This window comes from Ranitomeya variabilis, chromosome 4, assembly GCF_051348905.1.
Source record: "Ranitomeya variabilis isolate aRanVar5 chromosome 4, aRanVar5.hap1, whole genome shotgun sequence".
Classification (NCBI taxonomy): Eukaryota; Metazoa; Chordata; class Amphibia; order Anura; family Dendrobatidae; genus Ranitomeya; species Ranitomeya variabilis.
In genome coordinates this window covers 748,180,503-748,198,269 of record NC_135235.1, presented here as the reverse complement: position 1 = coordinate 748,198,269, position 17,767 = coordinate 748,180,503, and the positions used below count along the sequence as shown (strand labels likewise).

Here is a 17,767-nt window from a genome sequence, read left to right as displayed (position 1 = left end):
CCAGTAATTTAACCCTTTTTCGGGCCGGTCAAACTGTCATGATTCTCAATGGCGAGAGAACATAGCCCAGCATACATGAGAACTAGCTCTTGGAAGATGGAAACTATACTGACCATGAACTAAACCTGCCGCACAACTAGAAGTGGCCGGGTAGCATGCCTACGTTTTTTATCCCTAGATGCCCAGCGCCAGCCGGAGAACTACCTAATCCTAGCAGAGGAAAAGACAGTCCTGGCTCACCTCTAGAGAAATTTTCCCAAAAGGCAGACAGAGGCCCCCACATATATTGGCGGTGATTTTAGATGAAATGACAAACGTAGTATGAAAATAGGTTTAGCAAAATCGAGGTCCGCTTACTAGATAGCATGAAGACAGAAAGGGCACTTTCATGGTCAGCAGAAAACCCTCTCAAAACACCATCCAGAAATTACTTTAAGACTCTAGCATTAACTCATAACACCAGAGTGGCAATTTCCGCTCACAAGAGCTTTCCAGACACAGTAACGAAACAGCAGCTGTGAACAGGAACAAAATGCAAAAACACACAAGGACAAAAGTCCAACTTAGCTAGGAGTTGTCTAGTAGCAGGAACATGCACAGAAGGCTTCTGATTACATTGTTGACCGGCATGAAACTGACAGAGGAGCAAGGTTATATAGCGACTTCCACATCCTGATAGGAGCAGGTGAACAGAGGGGATGATGCACACAAGTACAATTCCACAAGTGGCCACCGGGGGAGCCCAGAATCCAATTTCACAACACTCCTCCCTGCAGTCGCTCTTCCTTTGGGTACTGTCAGCAATCTCCTCCCTGCAGCCCCTCATCCTTTGGGTACTGTCAGCAATCTCCTCCCTGCAGTCGCTCCTCCTTTGGGTACTGTCAGCAATCTCCTCTCTGCAGCCGTTCTTCCTTTGGGTACTGTCAGCAATCTCCTCCCTGCAGTCGCTCTTCCTTTGGGTACTGTCAGCAATCTCCTCCCTGCAGTCGCTCTTCCTTTGGGTTCAGTCAGCAATCTCCTCCCTGCAGTCGCTCTTCCTTTGGGTACTGTCAATAATCCCCTCCCTGCAGCCGCTTCTCCTTTGGGTGCTGTCACCAATCTCCTCCCTGCAGTCGCTCTTCCTTTGGGTACTGTCAGCAATCTCCTCTCTGCAGCCGTTCTTCCTTTGGGTACTGTCAGCAATCTCCTCCCTGCAGCCGCTCTTCCTTTGGGTACTGTCAGCAATCTCCTCCCTGCAGCCGCTCTTCCTTTGGGTACTGTCAGCAATCTCCTCCCTGCAGTCGCTTTTCCTTTGGGTACTGTCAGCAATCTCCTCCCTGCAGTCGCTCTTCCTTTGTGTACTGTCAGCAGTTTCCTCCCTGCAGTCGCTCCTCCTTTGGGTACTGTCAGCAATCTCATCCCTGCAGTTGCTCCTCCTTTGGGTACTGTCAGCAATCTCCTCCCTGCAGCCGCTCTTCCTTTGGGTTCAGTCAGCAATCTCCTCCCTGCAGTCGCTCCTCCTTTGGGTACTGTCAGCAATCTCCTCCCTGCAGTCGCTCCTCCTTTGTGTACTGTCAGCAGTTTCCTCCCTGCAGCCGCTCTTCCTTTGGGTTCAGTCAGCAATCTCCTCCCTGCAGTCGCTTTTCCTTTGGGTACTGTCAGCAATCTCCTCCCTGCAGCCGCTCTTCCTTTGGGTTCAGTCAGCAATCTCCTCCCTGCAGTCGCTCCTCCTTTGGGTACTGTCAGCAATCTCCTCCCAGCAGTCGCTCCTCCTTTGGGTACTGTCAGCAATCTCCTCCCTGCAGCTGCACTTCCTTTGGGTACGGTCAGCAATCTCCTCCCTGCAGTCGCTCTTCCTTTGGGTACTATCAGCAGTTTCCTCCCTGCAGTCGCTCCTCCTTTGGGTACTGTCAGCAATCTCCTCCCTGCAGCTGCACTTCCTTTGGGTACTGTCAGCAATCTCCTCCCTGCAGCTGCACTTCCTTTGGGTACGGTCAGCAATCTCCTCCCTGCAGTCGCTCTTCCTTTGGGTACTGTCAGCAATCTCCTCCCTGCAGTCGCTCTTCCTTTGGGTACTGTCAGCAATCTCCTACCTGCAGTCGCTCTTCCTTTGGGTACTGTCAGCAATCTCCTCCCTGCAGTCGCTCTTCCTTTGGGTACTGTCAGCAATCTCCTCCCTGCAGTCGCTCTTCCTTTGGGTACTGTCAGCAATCTCCTCCCTGCAGCCGTTCTTCCTTTGGGTACTGTCAGCAATCTCCTCCCTGCAGTCGCTCCTCCTTTGGGTACTGTCAGTAATCTCCTCCCTGCAGTCGCTCTTCCTTTGGGTACTGTCAGCAATCTCCTCCCTGCAGCCGCTCTTCCTTTGGGTACGGTCAGCAATCTCCTCCCTGCAGTCGCTCTTCCTTTGGGTACTGTCAGCAATCTCCTCCCTGCAGCCGCTCTTCCTTTGGGTACTGTCAGCAATCTTCTCCCTGCAGTCGCTTCTCCTTTGGGTACTGTCAGCAATGTCCTCCCTGCAGTCGCTCTTCCTTTGGGTACTGTCAGCAATGTCCTCCCTGCAGTCGCTCTTCCTTTGGGTACTGTCAGCAATCTCCTCCCTGCAGTCGCTCCTCCTTTGGGTACTGTCAGCAATCTCCTCCCTGCAGTCGCTTCTCCTTTGGGTACTGTCAGCAATCTCCTCCCTGCAGTTGCTCCTCCTTTGGGTACTGTCAGCAATCTCCTCCCTGCAGTCGCTCTTTCTTTGGGTACTGTCAGCAATCTCCTCCCTGCAGCCGCTCTTCCTTTGGGTACGGTCAGCAATCTCCTCCCTGCAGTCGCTCTTCCTTTGGGTACTGTCAGCAATCTCCTCCCTGCAGCCGCTCTTCCTTTGGGTACTGTCAGCAATCTTCTCCCTGCAGTCGCTTCTCCTTTGGGTACTGTCAGCAATGTCCTCCCTGCAGTCGCTCTTCCTTTGGGTACTGTCAGCAATCTCCTCCCTGCAGTCGCTCTTCCTTTGGGTACTGTCAGCAATCTCCTCCCTGCAGTCGCTCTTCCTTTGGGTACTGTCAGCAATCTCCTCCCTGCAGTCGCTTCTCCTTTGGGTACTGTCAGCAATCTCCTCCCTGCAGTTGCTCCTCCTTTGGGTACTGTCAGCAATCTCCTCCCTGCAGTCGCTCTTTCTTTGGGTACTGTCAGCAATCTCCTCCCTGCAGCCGCTCTTCCTTTGGGTACGGTCAGCAATCTCCTCCCTGTAGTCGCTCTTCCTTTGGGTACTGTCAGCAATCTCCTCCCTGCAGCCGCTCTTCCTTTGGGTACTGTCAGCAATCTCCTCCCTGCAGTCGCTTCTCCTTTGGGTACTGTCAGCAATCTCCTCCCTGCAGTCGCTCTTCATTGGGTACAGTCAGCAATCTCGTTTGTAGTAATGGAGGGGCCAGGATAGCACAGATTCGTGCGTCGGAGCGCCATCTATGGGGCTGATACATCTTTCTGCCCAGTAAAAATATGTGATGTGACATTTCCCTTTAAAATATTTGGACTTTGGAAAATAAATGTTGCTGCCTCGTTGTGAGATAGACGGATAATTCCATGCGCGAGGAAAGTCTCTTATCTGCAGTAATCAGGAGGGAAGATGAATCGGAACATTTCTCACTTTTCAATACAAACACATCCTGGAAGATGCGGCCGCAATCAGAGATGCTCAGATTAAGACGGGCGTCCGCGGCGGGGACAGGCGCTCCTTAAGGCGCCTGATCACTATCGCAATTCTTTGTTCATCTTCCTCTCAGAAGTTTCTGGAAGCAGAGCTGGGACTTGTGGTACTGACTGGGGTGCGGAGGATGGTAATATATATGTATATGTGTGTGTGTATATGTATATATATATATATATATATATATATATATATATATATATATATATATATATATATTAGATAGATAGATAGAGATATATATATCCACTGTATGTATATATATATATATATATATATATATATATATATATATATATATATACATACAGTGGATATATATATATATATATATATATATATATATATATATATAATCATGTGACAAAAACGGTCTGGTCACATGATATTTATGTCACTGCAACATCTTAAGGGGATGCTGTCCTCAGGCAGGTGACTTTTTTTTAACAAAGAAACAGAAATGATAAAAACATTGTAGTTTTCCTATTTGACCACTAGATGTCAGCATTGTACAGTCTTGAATGGTGGAGCAAAAAGATCTTGCTTTTCAGCTTGCTGTAAAGATTAAATGTCAACTAATTTCTCTCTGATCTCATGGAAAAATGGCGGCTGTTTTGCTGTTGGAGCAGGAATTTTATGACTCATGCATCTCCATGATTGGTCTGGAGCTATTTTGTTGGCTAATATTCCCCACTGTTATCGAAGTGAGAGCAGAATTATAAATACCATGTGAGAATCTGGGTCTTTAAATGGTATTTGTAATACTGCAGCACCTTAAAGGGATGTGGTCATCAGAAAAGAGACTGATATACCAGATCTTTTTATTATTTGGCCAAAGAATAAAAAGAAAACAAAAAATGATAAAACATTGTAGTATTGATATTTGACCACTAGATGTCAGCATAGTACACTCCTTAATACTAAAGCTAGAACATCTCACTTTTCTGCTTGCTGAAAATACCAAATATCATTTACTTTGGAGGAATAACTGCAGATTTACTGCTGGAGCCTAGACAGGCAGGTAGTCAGGTGGATTCACGGATGGATCATATCCGGATCTTGACGCGGTCCTGATTCATGTGACTTTCTTTTCTTGTTCCAGTCCAATCTGACCAAACAGCAGAACGGGTTCAAGATCACCCTGAAGACCCTGGAGGACAACCTGCTGTCCCGCCTGTCGTCCGCCTCTGGAAACTTCCTCGGGGACGTGGAACTGGTGGAGAACCTGGAGATCACCAAGAAGACGGCGGCCGAAATCGAAGAGAAGGCAAGTGATAGGCGAGACAACTGCTTAAAGAGCAATTCCCAAACACGTTATTAGGGGAGCGTCTCTCCGCAAACGCCAGATGTAGAAGACTTCGGTGAATTGTTTGTATTTTTTTTATCTCCAGGTTCAAGAAGCCAAAGTGACGGAAGTGAAACTGAACGAAGCCCGGGAGCACTATCGCCCCGCCGCCGCCCGCGCCTCACTGCTCTACTTCATCATGAACGACCTGAACAAGATCCATCCCATGTACCAGTTCTCCCTGAAGGTCAGAGCCCCCCACAGGCAGTCATCACACAAAAGACCCATTTACTTATTGCGGTATTCCTTTATTTAGTCAATGAGAAAAAAATGAATAAAACAATGAAGTTTTCATATGTAACCACTAGATGTCAGCAAAGTACACTCATGACTGCTAAAGCAAGAACATATCGCTTTTCTGCTTGCTGTGAAGACTAATTATCAGTCTGGTTTCAGTTGGTAGTATGCGGATAGTTACTTTTGAAAAAAAGGCTTCCGATTTAGTGCTGGAGCCTAGATAGGCAGGTAATCCACGATTGATTCCTCCAATGATGGAGCCCTTCCTGGTTTGATGCATGCATAGGTGACTCCTGCGCTATAACATGGGCTTTGTGTCCTTCCCAGGCTTTCAGCGTGGTTTTCCAGCAGGCCGTGCAGAAGGCTCCGACAGACGAGGTGCTGAAGCAGCGGGTGACCAACCTGATCGACAGCATCACCTTCTCTGTGTTCCAGTACACCACCAGGGGGCTGTTCGAGTGCGACAAGCTGACATACACGGCACAACTTGCCTTCCAGGTACCTCCGGGTCCAACACTCCGTCACCGACCGTCTTATCATCCGGAATGCAGCAAACAGGAACATCTCGTCTTCTCTCCTGCAGATCCTGCTAATGAATAAAGAGATAAACTCCGCAGAGTTAGACTTTCTCCTGAGATACCCGGCTCAGCCTGGCCTCAGCAGCCCCGTGGACTTCCTCTCCAACCAGTCCTGGGGTGGCATCAAGGTGGGTGCAACACTAATGCGGGGGGCCCTGATGTACTGTACATACATACACAGGATGTCCCCCGCTGTACATACATACCGACACAGGACATCCCCCGCTGTACATACATACCGACACAGGACGTCCCCCGCTGTACATACATACCGACACAGGACGTCCCCCGCTGTACATACCGACACAGGATGTCCCCCGCTGTACATACATACCGACACAGGACGCCCCCGCTGTACATACCAACACAGGACGTCCCCCGCTGTACATACCGACACAGGACGTCCCCCGCTGTACATACATACCGACACAGGACGTCCCCCGCTGTACATACCGACACAGGATGTCCCCCGCTGTACATACATACTGACACAGGACGTCCCCTGCTGTACATACATACCGACACAGGACGTCCTCCTCTGTACATACATACCGACACAGGATGTCCCCCGCTGTACATACATACCGACACAGGACGTCCCCCGCTGTACATACATACCGACACAGGACGTCCCCCACTGTACATACATACCGACACAGGATGTCCCCCGCTGTACATACATACCGACACAGGAAGTCCCCCGCTGTACATACATACCGACACAGGACGTCCCCTGCTGTACATACATACCAACACAGGACGTCCACCGCTGTACATACATACAGACACAGGACGTCCCCCGCTGTACATACATACCGACACAGGACGTCCCCCGCTGTACATACATACCGACACAGAACGTCCCCCGCTGTACATACATACCGACACAGGACGTCCTCCTCTGTACATACATACCGACACAGGACGTCCTCCTCTGTACATACATACTGACACAGGATGTCCCCCGCTGTACATACATACCGACACAGGATGTCCCCCGCTGTACATACATACCGACACAGGACGTCCTCCTCTGTACATACATACTGACACAGGATGTCCCCCGCTGTACATACATACCGACACAGGATGTCCCCCGCTGTACATACATACCGACACAGGACGTCCCCCACTGTACATACATACCGACACAGGACGTCCCCCACTGTACATACATACCGACACAGGACGTCCCCCGCTGTACATACATACCGACACAGGACGTCACCCGCTGTACATACATACCGACACAGGACGTCCCCCGCTGTTCATACATACCGACACAGGATGTCCCCCGCTGTACATACATACCGACACAGGACGTCCCCCGCTGTACATACATACAGACACAGGACGTTTCCCGCTGTACATACATACCGACACAGGACGTCTCCGATGTACATACATACCGACACAGGACGTCCCCTGCTGTACATACATACCGACACAGGATGTCCCCCGCTGTACATACCGACACAGGACGTCCCCTGCTGTACATACATACCAACACAGGACGTCCCCTGCTGTACATACATACCAACACAGGATGTCCCCCGCTGTACATACATACTGACACAGGATGTCCCCCGCTGTACATACATACCGAGACAGGATGTCCCCCGCTGTACATACAAACCGACACAGGACGTCCTCCTCTGTACATACATACCGACACAGGATGTCCCCCACTGTACATACATACCGACACAGGACGTCCCCCGCTGTACAGACATACAGACACAGGACGTCCCCCGCTGTACATACATTACCGACACAGGACGTCCTCCTCTGTACATACATACTGACACAGGATGTCCCCCGCTGTACATACATACCGACACAGGACGTCCCCCACTGTACATACATACCGACACAGGACGTCCCCCGCTGTACATACATACAGACACAGGACGTCCCCCGCTGTACATACATACCGACACAGGACGTCCCCGATGTACATACATACCAACACAGAACGTCCCCCGCTGTACATACATACCGACACAGGACGTCCCCTGCTGTACATACATACCGACACAGGATGTCCCCCGCTGTACATACATACCGACACAGGATGTCCCCCGCTGTACATACATACTGACACAGGACGTCCCCGATGTACATACATACCGACACAGGACGTCCCCGATGTACATACATACCGACACAGGACGTCCCCCACTGTACATACATACCGACACAGGACGTCCCCCGCTGTACATACATACAGACACAGGACGTCCCCCGCTGTACATACATACCGACACAGGACGTCCCCGATGTACATACATACCAACACAGAACGTCCCCCGCTGTACATACATACCGACACAGGACGTCCCCCGCTGTACATACATACCGACACAGGATGTCCCCCGCTGTACATACATACCGACACAGGACGTCCCCCGCTGTACATACATACCGACACAGGACGTCCCCGATGTACATACCTACCGACACAGGACGTCCCCCGCTGTACATACATATCGACACAGGATGTCCCCCGCTGTACATACATACCGACACAGGATGTCCCCCGCTGTACATACCGACACAGGACGTCCCCTGCTGTACATACATACCAACACAGGACGTCCCCCGCTGTACATACATACTGACACAGGATGTCCCCCGCTGTACATACATTCCGAGACAGGATGTCCCCCGCTGTACATACAAACCGACACAGGACGTCCTCCTCTGTACATACATACCGACACAGGATGTCCCCCACTGTACATACATACCGACACAGGACGTCCCCCGCTGTACAGACATACAGACACAGGACGTCCCCCGCTGTACATACATTACCGACACAGGACGTCCTCCTCTGTACATACATACCGACACAGGATGTCCCCCGCTGTACATACATACCGACACAGGACGTCCCCCACTGTACATACATACCGACACAGGACGTCCCCCGCTGTACATACATACAGACACAGGACGTCCCCCGCTGTACATACATACCGACACAGGACGTCCCCTGCTGTACATACATACCGACACAGGATGTCCCCCGCTGTACATACATACCGACACAGGATGTCCCCCGCTGTACATACATACCGACACAGGACGTCCCCCGCTGTACATACATACCGACACAGGACGTCCCCGATGTACATACATACCGACACAGGACGTCCCCCGCTGTACATACATATCGACACAGGATGTCCCCCGCTGTACATACATACCGACACAGGATGTCCCCCGCTGTACATACCGACACAGGACGTCCCCTGCTGTACATACATACCAACACAGGACGTCCCCCGCTGTACATACATACTGACACAGGATGTCCCCCGCTGTACATACATACCGAGACAGGATGTCCCCCGCTGTACATACAAACCGACACAGGACGTCCTCCTCTGTACATACATACCGACACAGGATGTCCCCCACTGTACATACATACCGACACAGGACGTCCCCCGCTGTACAGACATACAGACACAGGACGTCCCCCGCTGTACATACATTACCGACACAGGACGTCCCCGATGTACATACATACCAACACAGAACGTCCCCCGCTGTACATACATACCGACACAGGACGTCCCCCGCTGTACATACATACCGACACAGGACGTCCCCCGCTGTACATACATACCGACACAGGACGTCCCCCGCTGTACATACATACCGACACAGGACGTCCCCCGCTGTACATACATACCGACACAGGACGTCCCCCGCTGTACATACATACCGACACAGGACGTCCCCCGCTGTACATACATACCGACACAGGATGTCCCCCGCTGTACATACATACCGACACAGGATGTCCCCCGCTGTACATACATACCGACACAGGACGTCCCCCGCTGTACATACATACCGACACAGGACGTCCCCCGCTGTACATACATACAGACACAGGACGTCCCCCACTGTACATACATACCGACACAGGACGTCCCCGATGTACATACATACCAACACAGAACGTCCCCCGCTGTACATACATACCGACACAGGACGTCCCCCGCTGTACATACATACCGACACAGGATGTCCCCCGCTGTACATACATACCGACACAGGACGTCCCCCGCTGTACATACATACCGACACAGGACGTCCCCCGCTGTACATACATACCGACACAGGACGTCCCCCGCTGTACATACATACCGACACAGGACGTCCCCGATGTACATACATACCGACACAGGACGTCCCCCGCTGTACATACATATCGACACAGGATGTCCCCCCGCTGTACATACATACCGACACAGGATGTCCCCTGCTGTACATACATACCGACACAGGATGTCCCCTGCTGTACATACATACACAGGATGTCCCCCGCTGTACATACATACCGACACAGGATGTCCCCTGCTGTACATACATACACAGGATGTCCCCCCGCTGTACATACATACCGACACAGGATGTCCCCTGCTGTACATACATACACAGGATGTCCCCCGCTGTACATACCGACACAGGATCTATCCCCGTAAAACAAATCTGGAGTAGGAATTCTAGGCTCTAAGGCCGGAGTCTGAACAACATAATCTTGAATACTCTGTACTCTTGCAGCAAGCTGATCCACACGAGAAAACAACCCCTGAACATCCATGCCCGCATCCAAATCCTGAATCACCCAGAGATTAAGAGGAAGGAAAAAGACAAAACAGACTAAAGAAAAAAAAAATGGCTCAGAACTCTTTTTCTTTTCCTTCTTTTGAGATGCATTCAGCTCATTTTTGGCCAGTTGTACTGTTATGGACTGGTGATTTAGGAGCGACATGCGACTAGCTCTGAGCAGGTGGTAACTATACCGACCGCAGTTCCTGATCTTAACACAGACACTAGCAGTAGCCGTGGGATGTTCCTGTCACTCCCTGGACACCTCGTCACAGCCGGAGATCTAGCTACCCCTAAAGGTAGAAGCAGGAAAGCTATCTTGCCTCAGAGAAAATCCCCAAAGGATAGGACAGCCCCCCACAAATAATGACTGTGAGAGGAGAAGGAAATGACATACGTAGTATGAAACAAGATTTAGCAAAGGAGGCCACTACTAGCTAGAAAGAATTAGTACAGGACAGAACACTGTGCGGTCAGTAATAAAAACTAGAAAAAGTCCACCGCAGAGAAATGCAAAAATCTCCACACCTGGCTAAAGGTGTGGAGGACAAACTCTGCTGCCCAGAGCTTCCAGCTTAGCTGACTAGATACATACTGATAAGCTGGACAAATGAGCAAAACATAGAAAGTGCTTAGCAACAAAGTCCACAACAAGTGAACTGCAAAAAGACAAGCAAGGACTTAGCTTTGCTGAAATGGTCAGAGTATCAGGGAAATCCTCAGAGAGCCATGACTCCAAGCTCAACAATTGACAACTGACATTGAATTAGGGAAAAGGCCAGACTAATATAGCAGAGCCAGAAAGACGATCAGTGAAAACAGCTGCTGATGCTAAATCCAAGAAGCAGCCATACCACTCAAAACCACAGGAGGGAGCCCAATAGCAGAACTCACAAAAATGCTACTTATAACCACCGGAGGGAGCCCAAGAGCGGAATTCACAACAGTCCCCCGCTGTACATACATACCGACACAGGACGTCCCCCGCTGTACATACATACTGACACAGGACGTCCCCCGCTGTACATACATACACAGGACGTCCCCCGCTGTACATACATACCGACACAGGACGTCCCCCGCTGTACATACAGACACAGGACGTCCCCCGCTGTACATACATACCGACACAGGACGTCCCCCGCTGTACATACATACCGACACAGGACGTCCCCCGCTGTACATACATATCGACACAGGACGTCCCCCGCTGTACATACATACCGACACAGGACGTCCCCCGCTGTACATACATGCCGACACAGGACGTCCCCCGCTGTACATACATACCGACACAGGACGTCCCCCGCTGTACATACATACCGACACAGGACGTCCCCCGCTGTACGTACATACATACCGACACAGGATGTCCCCTGCTGTACATACATACCGACACAGGACGTCCCCTGCTGTACATACATACCGACACAGGATGTCCCCCGCTGTACATACATACTGACACAGGACGTCCCCTGCTGTACATACATACCGACACAGGACATCCCCCGCTGTACATACATACCGACACAGGACGTCCCCCGCTGTACATACATACAGACACAGGATGTCCCCCGCTGTACATACCAACACAGGACGTCCCCTGCTGTACATACATACCGACACAGGACGTCCCCCGCTGTACATACATACCGACACAGGACGTCCCCCGCTGTACAGACATACCGACACAGGACGTCCCCCGCTGTACATACATACTGACACAGGATGTCCCCCGCTGTACATACATACCGACACAGGACGTCCCCTGCTGTACATACATACCGACACAGGATGTCCCCCGCTGTACATACTAACAAAGGACGTCCCCCGCTGTACATACTTACAAAGGACGTCCACCGCTGTACATACTAACAAAGGATGTCCCCCACTGTACATACATACCGACACAGGACGTCCCCGCTGTACATACATACCGACACAGGACGTCCCCTGCTGTACATACATACCGACACAGGACGTCCTCCTCTGTACATACATACCGACACAGGACGTCCCCTGCTGTACATACATACCAACACAGGACGTCCCCCGCTGTACATACATACCGACACATGATGTCCCCCGCTGTACATACATACCGACACAGGACGTCACCCGCTGTACATACATACTGACACAGGACATCCCCCGCTGTACATACTAACAAAGGACGTCCTGTTGTGAAATTGGATTTTGGGCTCCCCCGGTGGCCACTGGTGGAATTGAACTGGTGTGCATCATCCCCTCTGTTCACCTGTTTCCATCAGGATGTGGGAGTCGCTATTTAACCTTGCTCCTCTGTCACTTCCATGCCGGTCAACATTGTAATCAGAAGCCTTTCTGTGCATGTTCCTGCTGCTAGACTACTCCCAGCTAAGTTGGACTTTAGTCCTCGTTTGTTTTTGCATTTTGTTCCAGTTCACAGCTGTAGTTTCGTTTCTGTGTCTGGAAAGCTCTTGTGATCTGAAATTGCCACTCTGATGTTATGAGTTAATACTAGAGTCTTAAAGTAATTTCAGGATGGTATTTTGATAGGGTTTTCAGCTGACCATGAAAGTGCCCTTTCTGTCTTCCTGCTATCTAGTAAGCGGACCTCAATTTTGCTAAACCTATTTTCATACTACGTTGGTCATTTCATCTAAAATCACCGCCAATATATGTGGGGGCCTCTGTCTGCCTATCGGGGAAATTTCTCTAGAGGTGAGCCAGGACTATATTTTCCTCTGCCAGGATTAGTTAGTCCTCCGGCCGGCGCTGGGCGTCTAGGGATAAAAAACGTAGGCAACGCTACCCGGCTACTGTTAGTTGTGCGGCAGGTTTAGTTCATGGTCAGTTTAGTTTCCATCCTTCCAAGAGCTAGTACTTATGTTTGCTGGGCTATGTTCTCTTGCCATTGAGAACCATAACAGTTTGACCGGCCAAAAAGGGTTAAATTAATTGACAGAGAAAGGAGAGAAAAGAGAAGTCTGCTGAAGATTTTTTTTTTTTTTTTTTTCCCTTCCCTTCAGTTCTGAGTGTGCTTGTAATTGAATCTCTTGCAAGTCTGCCTATATTGCAGCCTTTCTCTCTCTCTCTCTCTCCTTCTAATCCTGGAATGGCTCTGTGTTCACCTGTTTAAAATGGATATTCAGAGTTTAGCTGCAGGTTTGAATAATCTCACCACGAAAGTTCAAAATTTACAAGATTTTGTTGTTCATGTTCCTATATCTGAACCTAGAATTCCTTTGCCTGAATTTTTCTCGGGGAATAGATCTTGCTTTCAAAATTTCAAAAATAATTGCAAGTTGTTTTTGTCCCTGAAATCTCGCTCTGCTGGAGATCCTGCTCAGCAGGTCAGGATTGTGATTTCCTTGCTCCGGGGCGACCCTCAGGATTGGGCTTTTGCATTGGCTCCAGGGGATCCTGCGTTGCTCAATGTGGATGCGTTTTTTCTGGCCTTGGGGTTGCTTTATGAGGAACCTCAGTTAGAGCTTCAGGCGGAAAAGGCCTTGATGTCCCTATCTCAGGGGCAAGACGAAGCTGAAATATACTGCCAGAAATTCCGTAAATGGGCTGTGCTTACTCAGTGGAATGAGTGCGCCCTGGCGGCGAATTTCAGAGAGGGTCTCTCTGATGCCATTAAGGATGTTATGGTGGGGTTCCCTGTGCCTGCGGGTCTGAATGAGTCCATGACAATGGCTATCCAGATCGATAGGCGTCTGCGGGAGCGCAAACCTGTGCACCATTTGGCGGTGTCTACTGAGAAGACGCCAGAGAATATGCAATGTGATAGAATTCTGTCCAGAAGTGAACGGCAGAATTTAAGACGAAAAAATGGGTTGTGCTTCTATTGCGGTGATTCAACTCATGTTATATCAGCATGCTCTAAGCGTACTAAGAAGCTTGATAAGTCTGTTTCAATTGGCACTTTACAGTCTAAGTTTATTCTATCTGTGACCCTGATTTGTTCTTTATCATCTATTACCGCGGATGCCTATGTCGACTCTGGCGCCGCTTTGAGTCTTATGGATTGGTCCTTTGCCAAACGCTGTGGGTATGATTTGGAGCCTCTTGAAACTCCTATACCCCTGAAGGGGATTGACTCCACCCCATTGGCTAGTAATAAACCACAATACTGGACACAAGTAACTATGCGGATTAATCCGGATCATCAGGAGATTATTCGCTTTCTTGTGCTGTATAACCTACATGATGTGTTGGTGCTTGGATTGCCATGGCTGCAATCTCATAACCCAGTCCTTGACTGGAAAGCTATGTCTGTGTTAAGCTGGGGATGTAAGGGGACGCATGGGGATGTACCTGTGGTTTCCATTTCATCATCTATTCCCTCTGAGATTCCTGAATTCTTGACTGAATATCGTGACGTTTTTGAAGAACCTAAGCTTGGTTCATTACCTCCGCACCGGGAGTGCGATTGTGCCATAGATTTGATTCCGGGTAGTAAATACCCTAAGGGTCGTTTATTTAATCTGTCTGTGCCTGAACATGCTGCTATGCGAGAATATATAAAGGAGTCCTTGGAAAAGGGACATATTCGTCCTTCGTCATCTCCCTTAGGAGCCGGTTTTTTCTTTGTGGCTAAGAAAGATGGCTCTTTAAGACCGTGTATTGATTATCGGCTTTTGAATAAAATCACGGTTAAATATCAATATCCGTTGCCACTGCTGACTGATTTGTTTGCTCGCATAAAGGGGGCCAAGTGGTTCTCTAAGATAGATCTCCGTGGGGCGTATAATTTGGTGCGAATTAAGCAGGGGGATGAGTGGAAGACCGCATTTAATACGCCCGAGGGCCACTTTGAGTATTTGGTGATGCCTTTTGGTCTTTCAAATGCCCCTTCAGTCTTTCAGTCCTTTATGCATGACATTTTCCGTGATTATTTGGATAAATTTATGATTGTGTATCTGGATGATATTTTGATTTTTTCGGATGACTGGGACTCTCATGTCCAGCAGGTCAGGAGGGTTTTTCAGGTTTTGCGGTCTAATTCCTTGTGTGTGAAGGGTTCTAAGTGCGTTTTTGGGGTACAAAAGATTTCCTTTTTGGGATATATTTTTTCCCCCTCTTCCATCGAGATGGATCCTGTCAAGGTTCAGGCTATTTGTGATTGGACGCAACCCTCTTCTCTTAAGAGTCTTCAGAAATTTTTGGGCTTTGCTAACTTTTATCGTCGATTTATTGCTGGTTTTTCTGATGTTGTTAAACCATTGACTGATTTGACTAAGAAGGGGGCTGATGTTGCTGATTGGTCCCCTGCTGCTGTGGAGGCCTTTCGGGAGCTTAAGCGCCGCTTTTCTTCCGCCCCTGTGTTGCGTCAGCCTGATGTTGCTCTTCCTTTTCAGGTTGAGGTCGACGCTTCTGAAATCGGAGCTGGGGCAGTTTTGTCGCAGAGAAGTTCCGATTGTTCCGTGATGAGACCTTGTGCCTTTTTCTCGCGTAAATTTTCGCCCGCCGAGCGGAATTATGATGTTGGGAATCGGGAGCTTTTGGCCATGAAGTGGGCTTTTGAGGAGTGGCGTCATTGGCTTGAGGGGGCTAGACATCAGGTGGTGGTATTGACTGACCACAAAAATCTAATTTATCTTGAGTCCGCCAGACGCCTGAATCCTAGACAGGCGCGCTGGTCGTTGTTTTTCTCTCGGTTTAATTTTGTGGTGTCCTACCTGCCGGGTTCTAAGAATGTTAAGGCGGATGCCCTTTCTAGGAGTTTTGAGCCTGACTCCCCTGGTAACTCTGAACCTACAGGTATCCTTAAGGATGGAGTGATATTGTCTGCCGTTTCTCCAGACCTGCAGCGGGCCTTGCAGGAGTTTCAGGCGGATAGACCTGATCGTTGCCCACCTGGTAGACTGTTTGTTCCTGATGATTGGACCAGTAAAGTCATTTCTGAGGTTCATTCTTCTGCGTTGACAGGTCATCCTGGAATCTTTGGTACCAGGGATTTGGTGGCAAGGTCCTTCTGGTGGCCTTCCCTGTCTCGAGATGTGCGAGGCTTTGTGCAGTCTTGTGACGTTTGTGCTCGGGCCAAGCCTTGTTGTTCTCGGGCTAGTGGATTGTTGTTGCCCTTGCCTATCCCGAAGAGGCCCTGGACGCACATCTCTATGGATTTTATTTCGGATCTTCCTGTTTCTCAGAAGATGTCTGTCATCTGGGTGGTGTGTGACCGTTTCTCTAAGATGGTCCATTTGGTTCCCCTGCCTAAGTTGCCTTCTTCTTCCGAGTTGGTTCCTCTGTTTTTTCAAAATGTGGTCCGTTTGCATGGTATTCCGGAGAATATCGTTTCTGACAGAGGAACCCAATTCGTGTCTAGATTTTGGCGAGCATTCTGTGCTAGGATGGGCATAGATTTGTCTTTCTCGTCTGCTTTCCATCCTCAGACTAATGGCCAGACCGAGCGGACGAATCAGACCTTGGAGACATATTTGAGGTGTTTTGTGTCTGCAGATCAGGATGATTGGGTTGCTTTTTTGCCTTTAGCGGAGTTTGCCCTCAATAATCGGGCCAGCTCTGCCACCTTGGTGTCTCCTTTTTTCTGTAATTCGGGGTTTCATCCTCGATTTTCTTCTGGTCAGGTGGAATCTTCGGATTGTCCTGGGGTGGATGCTGTGGTGGAGAGGTTGCATCAGATTTGGGGGCAGGTAGTGGACAATTTGAAGTTGTCCCAGGAGAAGACTCAGCTTTTTGCCAACCGCCGGCGTCGGGTTGGTCCTCGGCTTTGTGTTGGGGACTTGGTGTGGTTGTCTTCTCGTTTTGTCCCTATGAGGGTTTCTTCTCCTAAGTTTAAGCCTCGGTTCATCGGCCCGTACAAGATATTGGAGATTCTTAACCCTGTGTCCTTCCGTTTGGACCTCCCTGCATCTTTTTCTATTCATAATGTTTTTCATCGGTCATTGTTGCGCAGGTATGAGGTACCGGTTGTGCCTTCCGTTGAGCCTCCTGCTCCGGTGTTGGTTGAGGGCGAGTTGGAGTACGTTGTGGAAAAAATCTTGGACTCCCGTGTTTCCAGATGGAAACTCCAGTATCTGGTCAAATGGAAGGGATACGGTCAGGAGGATAATTCTTGGGTTACTGCCTCTGATGTTCATGCCTCCGATCTGGTCCGTGCCTTTCATAGGGCTCATCCTGATCACCCTGGTGGTTCTGGTGAGGGTTCGGTGCCCCCTCCTTGAGGGGGGGGTACTGTTGTGAAATTGGATTTTGGGCTCCCCCGGTGGCCACTGGTGGAATTGAACTGGTGTGCATCATCCCCTCTGTTCACCTGTTTCCATCAGGATGTGGGAGTCGCTATTTAACCTTGCTCCTCTGTCA

At 49.7% G+C, this 17,767-nt stretch overlaps 1 protein-coding gene across 2 annotated transcripts in view; it reads left to right on the top strand.

The window, feature by feature from the left end:
* The window catches only part of DNAH9 (dynein axonemal heavy chain 9), a 188,418-nt gene that overhangs the window by 142,039 nt on the left and 28,612 nt on the right, over window positions 1-17,767 (top strand). For both annotated transcript variants that reach the window (XM_077254615.1, XM_077254614.1), the window contains 4 exons: window positions 4,770-4,934; window positions 5,059-5,199; window positions 5,577-5,747; window positions 5,833-5,955. In XM_077254615.1, the coding sequence (XP_077110730.1) occupies window positions 4,770-4,934; window positions 5,059-5,199; window positions 5,577-5,747; window positions 5,833-5,955 (600 nt within the window). The remainder of the gene's footprint in view (window positions 1-4,769; window positions 4,935-5,058; window positions 5,200-5,576; window positions 5,748-5,832; window positions 5,956-17,767) is intronic.